The sequence below is a fragment of the Halteromyces radiatus genome (genome assembly GCF_025201355.1).
Source record: "Halteromyces radiatus strain CBS 162.75 chromosome Unknown BX664scaffold_3, whole genome shotgun sequence".
In the NCBI taxonomy this organism is placed as follows: Eukaryota; Fungi; Mucoromycota; class Mucoromycetes; order Mucorales; family Cunninghamellaceae; genus Halteromyces; species Halteromyces radiatus.
This window is the reverse complement of record NW_026251689.1, coordinates 77,046-90,766: the sequence shown is the minus strand read 5'-3', so window position 1 is coordinate 90,766 and position 13,721 is coordinate 77,046. Positions and strand designations below refer to the sequence as shown.

General features: G+C 35.3%; 3 protein-coding genes across 3 annotated transcripts; all 3 read right to left on the bottom strand.

Moving 5' to 3' along the window:
- Positions 1–947: 947 nt before the first annotated feature.
- Positions 948–2,524, bottom strand: BX664DRAFT_327391 (uncharacterized protein). Its single transcript, XM_051544401.1, has 4 exons — positions 2,449–2,524; positions 2,216–2,375; positions 1,510–2,154; positions 948–1,439 (listed from the first exon to the last, which is right to left on the bottom strand). The coding sequence occupies exons 1-4, from the start codon at positions 2,464–2,466 to the stop codon at positions 1,345–1,347; spliced, it is 918 nt and encodes a 305-aa protein (XP_051400936.1). The 5' UTR covers positions 2,467–2,524; the 3' UTR covers positions 948–1,344.
- A 2,201-nt stretch (positions 2,525–4,725) lies between these two features.
- Positions 4,726–10,846, bottom strand: BX664DRAFT_88480 (uncharacterized protein). Its single transcript, XM_051549778.1, has 3 exons — positions 10,208–10,846; positions 9,881–10,136; positions 4,726–9,791 (listed from the first exon to the last, which is right to left on the bottom strand). Exons 1-3 carry the CDS (start codon positions 10,681–10,683, stop codon positions 4,800–4,802), a joined length of 5,724 nt encoding a protein of 1,907 aa, XP_051400935.1. The 5' UTR covers positions 10,684–10,846; the 3' UTR covers positions 4,726–4,799.
- A 1,004-nt stretch (positions 10,847–11,850) lies between these two features.
- On the bottom strand, positions 11,851–13,401 carry BX664DRAFT_293560 (ribosomal protein L4 domain-containing protein). The gene is made up of 3 exons (XM_051542053.1): positions 13,386–13,401; positions 12,854–13,165; positions 11,851–12,768 (listed from the first exon to the last, which is right to left on the bottom strand). Exons 1-3 carry the CDS (start codon positions 13,386–13,388, stop codon positions 11,950–11,952), a joined length of 1,134 nt encoding a protein of 377 aa, XP_051400934.1. The 5' UTR covers positions 13,389–13,401; the 3' UTR covers positions 11,851–11,949.
- Positions 13,402–13,721: the final 320 nt, after the last annotated feature.

Genomic DNA, 13,721 nt, shown 5'->3' with positions numbered 1-13,721 from the left:
TTTTTCTGTCTAGTGAATCATGTTTGATTTTTGTATTATATTTTTTTTCTATGCTTCTCTGCAATGATGATGATCCTATCAGGATCATTATCATCGATCATGATGACATGATACTGATGACCTTCTTAGGGTGACTCTCTGACGAAGATTCCTATGATGATGACGATGATGATGTTGATGATGATGGAGATGAGGTAGAAGAGTGACAAACAAGGATGATGGTGTTGTCAGAATTCTCAGGGCTACCAACAAATAATAATAAAAAAAAAAAGTAGTCTAGGCTCACTCTTTTTTTTTTTTTCTTTCTTCTTACAAAGGCTGCGAAGGAAATGATTTACCTACATTTTGACCCGATTCATACCAACCTATTTATAAAAAAACCCCATCCCGTGGTTTTTTCTTTCATTTTATAATAATAACAAGTATTTTTATTGTGTTACCATGGTGACATGTCCAGTCATTTTTGAATCAACTTGATGGATTTCAATCAATAGCACTGAGCCCTTTTTTTTTTTGTAGTACATAATAATATACATTCACACACACAGTCTCTTTTTTATTTATCAATCATCCGTCATCTCCGATCCATGCCATTATAGGAGCACGAGAGTTCTTCCTTTTTTTCTTTTGGGGGGAATAGAGAATCCTCCGAGAAAAAAAAAAAGGTACGCAGATATATCATTGGAAAAATCGTTAATTATGAGACAGGGAAAATAATGAGGTCCTTTGGGGAAATAGAACTTCAAAAAGAAAAGGTTGGTTTGTCATTGTCCTACATTGACACCTGATATGACTACGGATAATGTAGAATGATTTTTTTTTTTCATCTAATCACTTGTGTGCGAAAATTGGGGGGAGGGATAATAATAATAAAAACCGCTGCTGTCACTATAACTACTACTTGATTTTTTTTATTGATTCATCATAAAAGTAAAAAAAAAAAAAAAAAAAAGGATCATGGTAAAAAAATATCAATAAGGCATAGTGGTGATAAGGGGAAGAGTAAATAAGTAATATGACCATACAAAAGTAAAAAAAAAAAAAATGTTACTCTTCTTTTTTTCCATGCCTAAAAAGAGTTACATCAATTGGAGTAAACAGTAAGAAGCTAATTATCTAAAAGAAGGAAAAGGGACAGGTAAAAAAAAAAAAATATGTAGAAGGATGAAAATGATATATGTAAAGTGGAGGGAGAGACAAAAAAGGAAAATCGTAGTATATATATAAATATATATATATATATCATCAGATACAAAAAGGAGAAAAACACAACACAACATATGTAAATATAAATATATAAATCAAATTGAAAATAAAAAAAAAAAAAGGAAAGAATAATGGAATTCACCTGATGGCCACAGAGTAACAATCATCCGTGTCAAAATTGGGTAATTTGGTTCTTCGAAAGGCCCATCGTCTTGTATCATCAGGATAAGATTCTAAAAAAAAAAAAAAAAAGAAAAAAGGATGAATGATCATCATCAACCCAAATTCGTTCCATTTATTTACCTGCAAAACCTTGATAAGCATAAATATCCAATTGTCGACGTTTCTTTTGTTCCATCAAAGAAAGATTGGTAGTAGGCGATTGATTTCGTTCAATATGATGATATTGTTGAAGCTGTTGTTGTTGTTGTTGGTGATCTGCTGGAGAAAAAGAATAAGATAAAAGATGTGCTTGTAAACCTTCGGATTCCAACATGGGCTGCAGAATACGACGACGTGCATTGATGAACCAGTTACTGATTTGATTGACGGTAAGACCAGTTTGGCGGGCTAAATCGATTTTTTCTTTTTCAGAAGGATAAGGATGTTTTTTATGTTGGACCAGCCATCGTTTCAAGAATTCCGTGACTTCTTTGGGTAGGTTTCCTCTTCGTCTTTTTTTTTGTCCATTGACTGGTAAAGGTGTAGAAGCTGACGTTGATATTGCTGATAAACTAGGAGCTAAAAGAGTAGGAGATGGAGATGATGAAGATAGTGACAGTGGTGGAGGCATCTTGGTATTGTTTTTGTCGACAGAATGAAAAGCAGATGTATATAATAATGATGAATGATTTTGTGTACTGTCTATGGTATCAATACTATCACTTGAACTAATAGACGAAGATGAAGTGGTGGAGGTGGTACTTGTACTGGGAGATACGCTGATATCTGTCAAGAAAGAGTAATGTGAGTGAATGAAATGATTAGTCTTCCAAATATGGTTACTTACCCAGCTGTCCTTCATCGATGACTTTTGAAGACCACAATTTTGCATTTCTTTCCATCATTTTCATAATTTTTTCTTTGTATTCTTCAATCTTGGCACCTTGAAATGATTCATCTTTACGGGTAGTATCATCAAATATAACCACTGGACTAAATACTCGTAGCTAAAAAAAAAAAAAAAGATATGAATGAATGAAAAAAAAAATAACCTTTTTTTTTTTTTTTAATAATACATACAGATTTATTAGATGACATAGTAATACGTATAAAATATATATAAAAAGAAACGAAGAAAAAGAAGAAGAAAAAAAAAGAAAAAAAAGGTTTCAAGAAAACCTGACACTTTTATAGCGCGCCCTTCGATGGCGGAGCTGATTTCCTTTTTAAGAGAGGTCATTCCCATTTACCTTTGAGATTACTTACTGTCCAACAGTGACACCATTCAAAAAAGTGATAATCAACATGTCATTTTCAATCATCAAAATCGTCATCCCCCCTTTTTTTTTTTTTTTTAAAAAAAAGGTACCTCATGACTTGATTCTTATTTTATGTTTACATTATATGTGGAGAAAGAAAAAAAAAATATCATCTTTTTCTTCTTTTCTCCTCTTCCCCTTATTCTCTCCTTTTTCTAAATCGGTTTATTGTCAACCAAAAGCGAAGAAATAATAATAATAATAATAATAATAATAATAACAATAATAAATAAGCTATTTTACTCCTAACCAGTAAATATCTACTTTTGTTTATATATATAAAGACAGAGATTCATTGTATTAGCTAAAAATTCATGCAAGGCATTGGAACCCCGAACGGTCAGTTTCTCTCTTCTTTTGCATATAGACGAAACAAAAAAAAAAAAAGTATTAAAGTGACAAGTCATCATCATTAAAGTGTGAATTCGGCTATAATGGATTAATAAAGTAGAAACCCAAAAATAGATATGTTTTGAGGAGAAAATTGATATTGTGAAGATATAAACCAAGAAAAAAAAAAAAGCGGGTTTTTTTTTTCTTATGCTTAGGTGGACGATGATGACGAGGAGGAGGCGAAAAGGGGAAAAGAGATCGGGGGATATAAAAGTAAGGAGGATAGATATTCTCCACTATATATATAAAAAAAAACGTGGTCTTTTCTTTAAAAAAAAAAAAGGTCAATATTTTCCCATCACCCCTTTTGTCTAATGATACATATAAGAAAACCATCATCATCATCATAGTAACTGTTGTTGAAAAATGGATTAATTATTGATGAGAAATGAAAAGTATAAAGATGTTTTTTTCATGATGATCTCTAAGATGATAAGAACAATGATAAGATGATGCTATTTTCTTCTTTAATAAATATGATATATTCACAAATGACGTAAAGATTAAATCAATATCCGAAAAAAAACTTGTATCAACTTGATTATATGAAGAGAACGTATGAATCGTGTAGATACGTGAAAAGTGAAAACTTTTTACACACGCATTGACCATCATCTGACTTTTTTGTAGTACAACTTCTCTGTTTCCATTTCGTTTTCCATGTCGCCCTTTGACTTTGTACTCCACCCCTTTCGCCATCAAGGTATGTTTCTTTTTTTTTTTTCCCTCGTAAACCTCCTTTATTGAAAAAAAAAGTGTTTACGATTTTCCAAGGGGAAAAGGAAAACAATAAGGTTTATCGATGTTATTGATGTAATATTGAGAAAACACTACAATGCGACATAATCTTTTTTTTTTAAAGAGAGAGAATGGTCGGGTGTGACCAGGGTTGCCCTGGCGATACCTAAAGTAATATACAACTGATATGTCGTGTTACCATTGTCATTCATCAGCCTTCAAACTATCATTTATCCATCTATTCATCCTATCTAAAATATAGGAAAAAAAAAGGAGAATGTCTTTTGTTGTTTTTGTTTTTCTTTTTTCGTCTTTAAAAAAAAAAAGAAGGAAAAAAAACATCCATCATAGACCCTTTTCATACAATGATTGAATAGAACAAGTAAATACAAAAAAGCAAGTTTCCTTTGAAATCTATGAGTATCTTAAAACATCACCCCTAACCCAATGATTTCCTTTTTCTTCCATGATTTGCATGATGGCGTAAATAAAGAACGATCAGCTGTACATCTAAACCTTTTTTTAATCAATCTCCCCTTCCTTTTTTTTTTTTTTTTTTTTTTTTTTTTTTTTTATTTCACAGTGGTAAAACAGGGTACTCTCCGTTAATGAGCCTTCTTTTTTTTTTTTTTATGTGTAAAAGGAAAAGAATGGTATGGATCATCAAAGTACTTCCCATCAAAAAGAAAAAGATAGATGATGCACAGATACAACCACGTGTTAAAGAATAGAAACAAATGACCCATTTTTATTCGCTCGATAGAAGCCCGCTCTCCCCAACTTTCTTTTCTTACTTGGTAATCAACTCCTCAAAACAAATGATCAATAAGGAAAAAAAAATGGATATGTCAATCTTTTTGGTGAAAGCACTGACACAATATATTTATTCTTTCTAATATAAAACAAGGGACATAACTATTTCAAAAAAAAAAAAAATAAAACATCCATTTATTGAAATAATAAAAAAAAAGGGGGAGGTAATCAAAAACACAAAAACTTCTTTTTTTCTTGTAATAATAAATCTAATTTTTCTTCCAATAACTTGACTTGTTGTGTTAATTTGTCCTTTTGTCGTTTATCTTGATTCCACGCATCTTGCTGTTCCCGAGTCACCTGTTCCAAGGCTTGTACCTGATCTCGATGGAGTGCTGCTTGTTCATTGAGTTGTCGTTCCAAATCAGTCACATGTTCTTTTTTCAATGCATCCATCTTTTCTTGATATTCTGCCTTTAGAGTCAATTCTCCTGTTGATGTCTTTTCCAATTGTTGAATACGTGCTGCTTGATCTTGTAGAGTGATTTCATTGTCACCAACCTCAATAACTAATTTGTTCATTTCTTGTGTCACTCTATCCAATTCTTGTTCCAATGTCTTCGTCAGTTCGGCGTATTCTTCGTTTTCTTCCACAATACGTTGCCATTCTTGCCTTGATTTTTCTTCCGTTGTTATCATTTCGATGCTATTGGATGGTGATTGCTCCAATTTTTTTTCCGTTGCATTCAATTTTGTTTGTAATGATTCCATTTGATTTGTTGAGGATAAATCATCGTACTTTTGTTGTAGTACCGATAAATCGTTATGGTGCTGTTGCTGTAGTAGTGATATTTGATCTTCATGTTGCTGCTGTAATGCTGATAACTGATCCTCGTGTTGTGATTGTACTTTTCTATCCTGTAAGAGCCTATCATCATCAAGCTGTCGTTGTTGTTCTATGGTCTTTTGGAGCAATTCCTTAGTTTCTTTCCATTGCGCCTGCGCTTCCAAATACTGTTGGTTTGCTGTATCACGTTCCGATTCAATTTGTTCAATACGTCTTTGATGAGTTTCTACCAGTTCTTTGATGGTCGTTTCTTGGTCCTGCTTTGACTGTACAAAGTCTTGTTCCATGATGTTCAGATTTGATTGAGCTTCCATCAATGCTTCTTTATGCTGTTGACTTGTCGTTGATAGTTGGTTTTCAAGAAGTGCCACCTTAGTCAATGCTTCTTTGAGTTGATGATTCATTAGCTCCTGGTCCTTTTCTAATTGTTGACATAAGTGTTCAGCATGTTTGACTCTTTCTTGTGCTTCTTTTGTTGCTACTTCTACTGATAATTCCACTGATGATCCTTGGTTTGTTGTTGATGCGGATGATACAAGTAACTGGACAGGATCGACCTTCTTTGTTTGGATATTTGCTGATGGCGCTGCATTTTCCATTTCCAAATGAGATGCTTGACATTGTGGAGTAGGGGTGGTCGGTTCTTGTCCAATAAGATCCCTTTCTATAAATTGTTGTTCTTCTGATTCTTGATGCCCCGTTCCAACTTTCTTGATTGGACTTTCTTGTTGTTGTTGTTGTTGTTGTTGTTGTTGTTGTATTTGATCTTCCAATTTTTTCAATTGTTCAGCCAAGGTTTCATTTTCTTGTACAGCCTCCGTAAGAATAGTTTCCAAGTCATTGACGTTGTTTTCTGCATCCTTTGCCCTTGTTGTCATTTCTTCAAGATGGTTATCCGTTGTTTGTAAAAGTTCTTCAAGTTCCACAATATCTTCTTCCGCGTTTTTCAGATTGGTTTGTGCTGCCAATAGATCATTGTTCGCTTTAGCTAAGGTTTGCTCCAAATATGTCACTTTTTCTTCTAATGCTGTCTTGTGGGTTGTCAATACTGTAAGCTGATTTTTATAATCCTTGTCCATATCTTCAAGTTGTTGGATAGTTTCCGCTTTTTCCTTATCCAATGTATTTGAGTGCACTAGAGACATCTCCTTCATGGTTGCTTGATATCGTTCATCATTGTCTAATATCTCTTGTTCCAGTCGTTGTATGCGTTCTTCCCATTTGCTTTGACGTTCCATCCATATAAGTTCCAATTGTTTGATAGCAGCCGCTTTTTCTTTTTCCAGAAGATCAGAATGGGTGTTTGCAAGCTCTTCCAACCTTGATTGGTATTGTTCATCATTGTCTGCAGCTTCTTGCTCTAATTGCTTTATACGTTGTTCCCATTTGGTTTGTCGCTCGATCCATGATGATTCCAGTTTGTTGATGGCATCTTTTTTTTCTGTTTCCAAAAGTTCGGTATGGGCCAGTGAGAGTTCTTTTATTGTCAGTTGGTGTCGTTCATCATTATCGACGGCATCTTGTTCAAGCTGTTGTATACGTTTTTCCCACTCGGATTGTCGTTCATTCCACGATAATTCCACCTGATGGATTGTGTTAGCCTTTTCCTTTTCCAAAAATTCAGTGTGTGCTTGTGAAAGTTCCTTGATAGTATCAGCCTTTTCCTTTTCCAGCAATAAAGTGTGTTTTTGATCAAGCTCTTTCAGCTGCAATTGATGTTGATGATCTTTGTCTTGTGCATCTTGTTCTAATTTCTGTATCTGTGCTTGCAGTTTTTGTTGATCATCAAGCGCAGAAGCCATCAAACTATCCATCTTGTCCTTGTGATTCGCTTGTATCTGCTGCAATGTATCCCTTGCCTCGGTCAATTCTTGCAAAATGGAAGCATGTTGTTGATCACGAAGGCGGATGGTCTCTTCTAGCTGATCTACTTGTTGACGATAGCGCTCAATTTCCCTTTCTTGTTGCCGATAAGTTCCTTGTTGTGTCTCCACCATTGCAGTCGATGTTGAGATTGCTGTTGCTGCCGTTTCCAATTCAGCTTGTTGATGATGTAGAGATTCTTCGTATTCTCGTCGTACATCCTGTAGTTGTTTTGTCAGTTCTGTTCGGTCGCCTACTACAGACCTATGTTTTTGTTTTAATGCATCCAGAGCTGCCCGTGTTGCCGTGTATTGCTTCAAAAGTGTGTCGTTGGATGCTGTCACTTCATCCAGTTGTAATACTGTACGTTCGACAAATTCTTCATGATCTTCCGTGAGTTGCTTCAGTGATCGTATGAGCGTTGTAGCTTCTTCACCCTCTGTTTCTAGGCGTTGAATCGTGGATTTCAAAGTGACAATATAAGTTTCAAGTGTATGAGTTTGTTGTTCATTGTCTAAACGCACATCCTCCAAACATTTTTGCTGTTCCTTCAACTGGTCGTTTAAAGAGATGATTTCGTTTTCCAATTGTGTAATAATGTTTCGCTTTTCTTGATCTTGCGCTCGCTCCATTTCTTGATCTAAAAGGCACCCCATGGAAGATGAATGAATGGCCATGTCGCTTTTAAGATCACTAGTGTCAATTGATACAGAGGCTGTTGTTGGTGTTGCAAGTCCTGTACGATAATCATCAGAGCCTTCATGACAGGAGGAAGATCGAGAAGACGGTTGGGAAGTACTTGTAGTTGAATAAGAAGATAATGATGGGTGTGTTGCTGTGGTTGCCATTGTTGATGCAGTGGTTGTGAGAATAGATGTATTTTCCAAATGTTCTACTTGCTCCAAAGCTTCTTCATAACGATGCATAACGGTATCCAGCTCCTTGATTGTATCCTTATGTTCCTTGCCCAGTTGTTCTAGTTGTTGCTCCAACATCCGTATTCGAGAAGCCTGTTCATCTGCACGCAAACTAGCCTCCTTGATAGCCAAAGCAGCATATGATGCCGATGTTTCTTTTTCGTCAGCCAAACTACGTCGATTTGACTTTGGTAATACATTTCTTCCTTTGGATTCATTGTTGTCATCGTTGCTGTTGGAAAGAGATTGGATATCATTACTATTGGTTCTATTACTGCTGCTGTTGTTCAAAGTACCGTTTATTAACCCTTGATTTACTTGCTGACTTTGTTGTACTTGAAGTCTCCATTGATCTCGATCCTTTTCCAGATGAACGTATTTTTCATTGAGGCTGTCCAATTCATCCAGTATTAGCTGTTGTTGCGTCGAGCTGCGTTCAGTAGCATTTTTCACCTGTTGTTGAAGATCCACAATCAGATTATCTTGTTCTGCACGTTGTTGTTCCAAAATTTCCAACGCTGCCGAAAGTTGAGTATGCTTTTCTTCACTAATAGCCAGTCGTCGTTCCAGATCTTGAATATAATGTTCAGTGTTTTCCTCATTTTCTTTCCATTTGATCACTCTGTTTCGAAGCTCATTCAAAGTATCTTGATCACGAGTAGAGTCATTTGCAGATTGTTCCAGTTTTGATTCTAGTTCTTCAATATATGCGTCATTGCTTTGTTCACGTTCAACAATCTTGGAAAATCGTGTTTGTAGTTCAGACATAGCTTCTTGTTGATGATCCAGCACCCGTTGCAAATCGTCGCATTTCTTTTGAAGTTCGTCCAATCCCATATTTGAATGATGAAGAGCTGCCTTTGACACACTGAGTTCAGATTCTAGTTTTGCGATGCTTTTTTCGTATTCTTCAATCACCGGTTCCACAAGGTGTTCAAAGTCCAAGTTTTCCTGCTCTTTCTTATTACGCAGTTGTTCTAGCTTTCGAAGACGTTGTAATTCAGCTTCCACCACCTTGTTTCGTTCCCTGGTTACACTAGCTTCGCCATCCAGTTCTTCAATTTGATGTTGTAAATCAGCAATAACCATTCGATGCTCTTGAACTAGTTGATCAGTATCATGCTGTCCAAAATCGATGTCATTATCAATATCACCATATTCACTAAATTCATCTTGAACTACCGATGAAGTTGTTGTTCCTTGTGTTGAAGATTTCAAATATTTGACTTCATTTTTGAGTCTTCCAATCATTGTTCGTAAAAGTTCCAGATTGTCAGATGTCATCCATTCTTCGACTTGGTTCTTTTCAGATCGATTTTTAATATTGCGAGCTCTATTGGCGTATTGTAATGTGTTGAGAGTTTCAGACAAGTTGAATTCTACAGGACTGGCACATGCTATCATAAGGGTTGTTGCATTACCACCAAGCGAATCTTGTAAAAGTCGAGTTAACTTGGAATCACGATAAGGGACATGAGTACCACGTTTTGATGAATCACCAAGTGCTGAGATGACATTACCCAAAGCGTGTAATCCTGCATTGATGTTAATACCTTCTTTTCGTCGATCCCCTTCTGCTGCTGTTCGCTTTAACTATTGAAATATAAAAAATAGAATAAAAATAATTAGAAACTATGTTTCATACGCCTTTTTTTTTTTTTTTTTTTTTTGGCAAATCATACCCTTTCACTACCGGCCAAATCAACGAAATGAAATTTTGATGTAGTAATTAAAGAATCACCATCATCATGAGGCTGTCTAACACTGGATCGTTTGATATTCAAAGGTGAAGGAGATTCGGATCGATTTATCGGTATAGTTGTCGAGGAGGACTTTTCTTGTAGTAGAGTCACAGAGAAAATAGCATGAGACCTGGATGACTTTTCATTCATATCGGTAGCACCAGTAGCGCGAGATTTTGTTCCTTGTTCCAGATAACTGTTATCGAAAGTAAAAATAATAATTGATAAGAAACTTTTTGCATGTTGCATAAAAAAAAAATTACTTACTATAATACTTCATCGGCATTATTGACATTGACTTCTTTGACACCTGTCCAATAGATATGTCCCTTTGTATCTTCACGAATGGTGATTGGTGGTCGTTCAGTAGGAGGTGCATCATTGAGTAAATCATTGAGTTCTTCATTGTAAATTTCGACAAAACTGACCTTGACTGTATATTTGAATGAAGAAGGTATAGAAAATCGAGAACTTCTAGAAGGTGTAGGTGTAGGAGCTGGTACATGAGAAAGTCTTGATCTAGGTCGTAATCGCGATCCTTTTGATAAAGAAGTAGTTGAAGAAGAGACAGAAGATGTCGGAGATGCAGGTCTTGGTACTGAGGAAGTTGTTGAAGTAGGTAAAAAAGATGGTGGTCTTTCAAATGTTTGTTGTTGTAGAGAATCAAATAGGTATGCCATTGCCCTAGGTACAATTCCTTCTTCTGCTTCGTCAAATCTACCGTTGTGTTGTGCTGTTCCCATTGTAAATGTCTTCCCCTGTAAAATAAAAACAAATTTAGTTCATTACGTTTCTTTCATTGATATGATTTACCGAAGAAGTTTGACCCTATAAAGTTTAGATATAATAATAAACAAAGAAGCACAATGAGCAAAAGATATAGTATTGATATAATTTTTTTTTTGTTTATGTTTTACATAGGCAAGAACAGTAACATTATATCCTAGATACATATAAAATAAAACATATTAGTTTTCAATAGAGAACAAAAAAAAAAAAAAAAAAAAAAAGAATCTATTACCTTCCATAAATTTATTCACCAAGTTTTCACCAAGGGTAGAGAATATTTCATGTTGTTGACTTGTTGGTCCAAATACATGGTCAAAAGTAAATAGTTTATTATGTGAAACAACTCTAACTGTATTTCCAGTTACTTTTAGACAATCATCGTCGTTCAAGTTGGCAAAACGAGGTTGAGTACGGTCGCGTGCAGTTAATGGTCTAATACGTAAAGCTAAAAAAAAAAAAGGGTAGTAAATGAAAATATGTAAATATTATCGGCATACTTCCTTTTTTTTTTTTTTTTTTTTTTGTCCCTGTGTATGTATATATATTTTTTAATAACCCCCTTGAACTTCTCTCCCTGAATGCACTTACCAACTTGAACTGCTGTAGTGGTGGTAACAGTATTGACTGTAGATGGTCGACCATCCTTTGTCATGGTATATTATTAAGCAAAAATAAATGAATAAAATAAAATAATAATAATAATAAAAATAATAAAAAAAAAAAAAAAAGAGGGAAAAGAAAGGAACAAAAATAGCTAAAATTGAATTTGAAAAATTAAAAAGTAAAAGAGGAGGAGAAAAAAAAAAAAAAAGAGTACCCAGTTCTAACAACAAACAATAGGTTATCAAATATATTGTGATGATCCAAAAAATGGGCGAAATACCGTTGCTAACTGCCTTTTTCTATATATTCGTGTTACCAATAACTGTTTTAATGATGTCTTACAAAATTTCTACATAATATAAAACGCCTGTTTTTTATGGTACTTTTAAATAAAGTGTATTCAAATGATATAATAGAATAGGAGCATTCTTTTTGTTTTTTTTCCCTCCTTTTTTTTTTTTTTTGATACTAAATGATATTAATCCATAATCCACATACATATATCCAATATAAAAAATAATGACAAAAATATAAAACATTTTATTTCCAAATGATAAATGATAGGAAAAAAAAAAAGACAACAAAAAAACTAGCTTACATAGATATGTAAACTAAATTTAAGCAGAGTGGAGAGTTTCCAAGAACTTCTTAGAGGCAGCAGTGCTAGTACCCTTCTTGGTAGGTTGAGGCTTGGAGACCTTACCAGCTTCACGCTTTTGTTGAGCGATGATTTCAGCACGACGGAGAACTTGAGCGTAAGGGTTGAGACGGTTCATGACACCTTGGTTACGGAGAGGGTTCTTCTTTTGAGTGAAAGGACGCTTGACAATCTTGGGACCAGCAGCACGGACAACGGATTGAATTTCTTGAGAGTTAATCAAACGAGAAACATCAGGGTTGGTCATGATGTTATCGGGCAAAACGTAGTTCTTCTTGAAGGTAGAGGGTTTTTCGTAAGTACCGTAGATTTCATCCAACAATTGGAAAGCACCTTGAGTCCAGATAATGAAACGACCCAAGTGACCACCAGGAGCCAATTGCAACAAGTTAAGACGACGAACGTTGACAACTTCAACACCAGGCAAGTTACGGAAAGCCTTGACAATACCATTGTCTTCGTTGTAGATGACAAGAGGACCACGACGTTGACGATGACGACGGTTTCTGAGCTTACCCTTACCAGCACGGATCTTACGGGAGTTGGAGACCTTGACGACATCAGCATAAGCTTCGAGAGCCTTCAAAAGAGCAACAGCTTCCTTGGTCTTGGTGAACTTTTCAGCACTGTCAGAAACAACGAGAGGAACTTCTTCAATCTTTTCCACACGGTGACCACGAGCCATGACCAAAGAGGGAAGAGCAGAAGCAGCCAAAGCAGAAGCAGTAGCGAAACGCTTTTGGTTCAAGTTGGTCTTGATGTGCCACTTGCGCCAGACCTAATTAATAATATCAAAATATGAGTTTTCATCATAATGTCCTCCTTTTTTTTTTTTTTTTTTTTTTACTCTCAATCTATTTTACCTTGGTAGGAGCGAACATACGACCACCACGACACATGTTACCGAAAGCAGCTTGACCAGCACGGTGAGTACCAGAACCGTTAACACGAGGAATACGAGCAACAGCACGACCAGTACCCCAAGATTCAGCAGAGGTTTGTTCACCAGCCTTGGAAGAGACAGCATAAGGTTGACGCTTGTTCTTGGCCATGTTGGTGTGGACGTGGTTCACAATGTCAGGACGGATAGGAGCCTTGAACACAGCAGGAAGAGGGATAGTAGCATCGCTGGCCTTGCCGGATTCGGCGAACACGCTGATAACTTGACGGGTAGCCTATATATATAAAAGTATAGATTAGTTCATTTGTTCAAAAAAAAAAAATAAGAGGCCATCTCTATCCATCCATCCATCCATCCATCCATCCATCCATCCATTCAAAAGTTGATATGTATATATCCAATCATCCATCCATCCTCTTCTATATATAAACATTAGGTCTAATGGGTTCCCCTACGCTTCTCCGTCAATAAAGTAAAAATATATATATATGTACCATTTCAAGATATAAGGATAAGAGAAAGAAACAAGAAATTCAACTTGGAATATTGTATTTCTTTCAATGGATTTCAATCCCAGTTTTTTTTTGAATAACCGAGGCTTGCGATCCGAGATTCTGCCCATTTTTGGTTTAAAGAATTCTGAATGTAGAAAAGCATTTCAATAAAGATTTACTTTATCATCATACATATATAAGTCGTAGTACTTTCACCATAACTATTTACAATAATGTTGTAAAGTAGATAATTCATCCTTACCTCCTACATTAATTGAGCCAGTCATTTATGTATCTAACTAGAGTATATTGTCAAATCAAGATGATACTATCCAG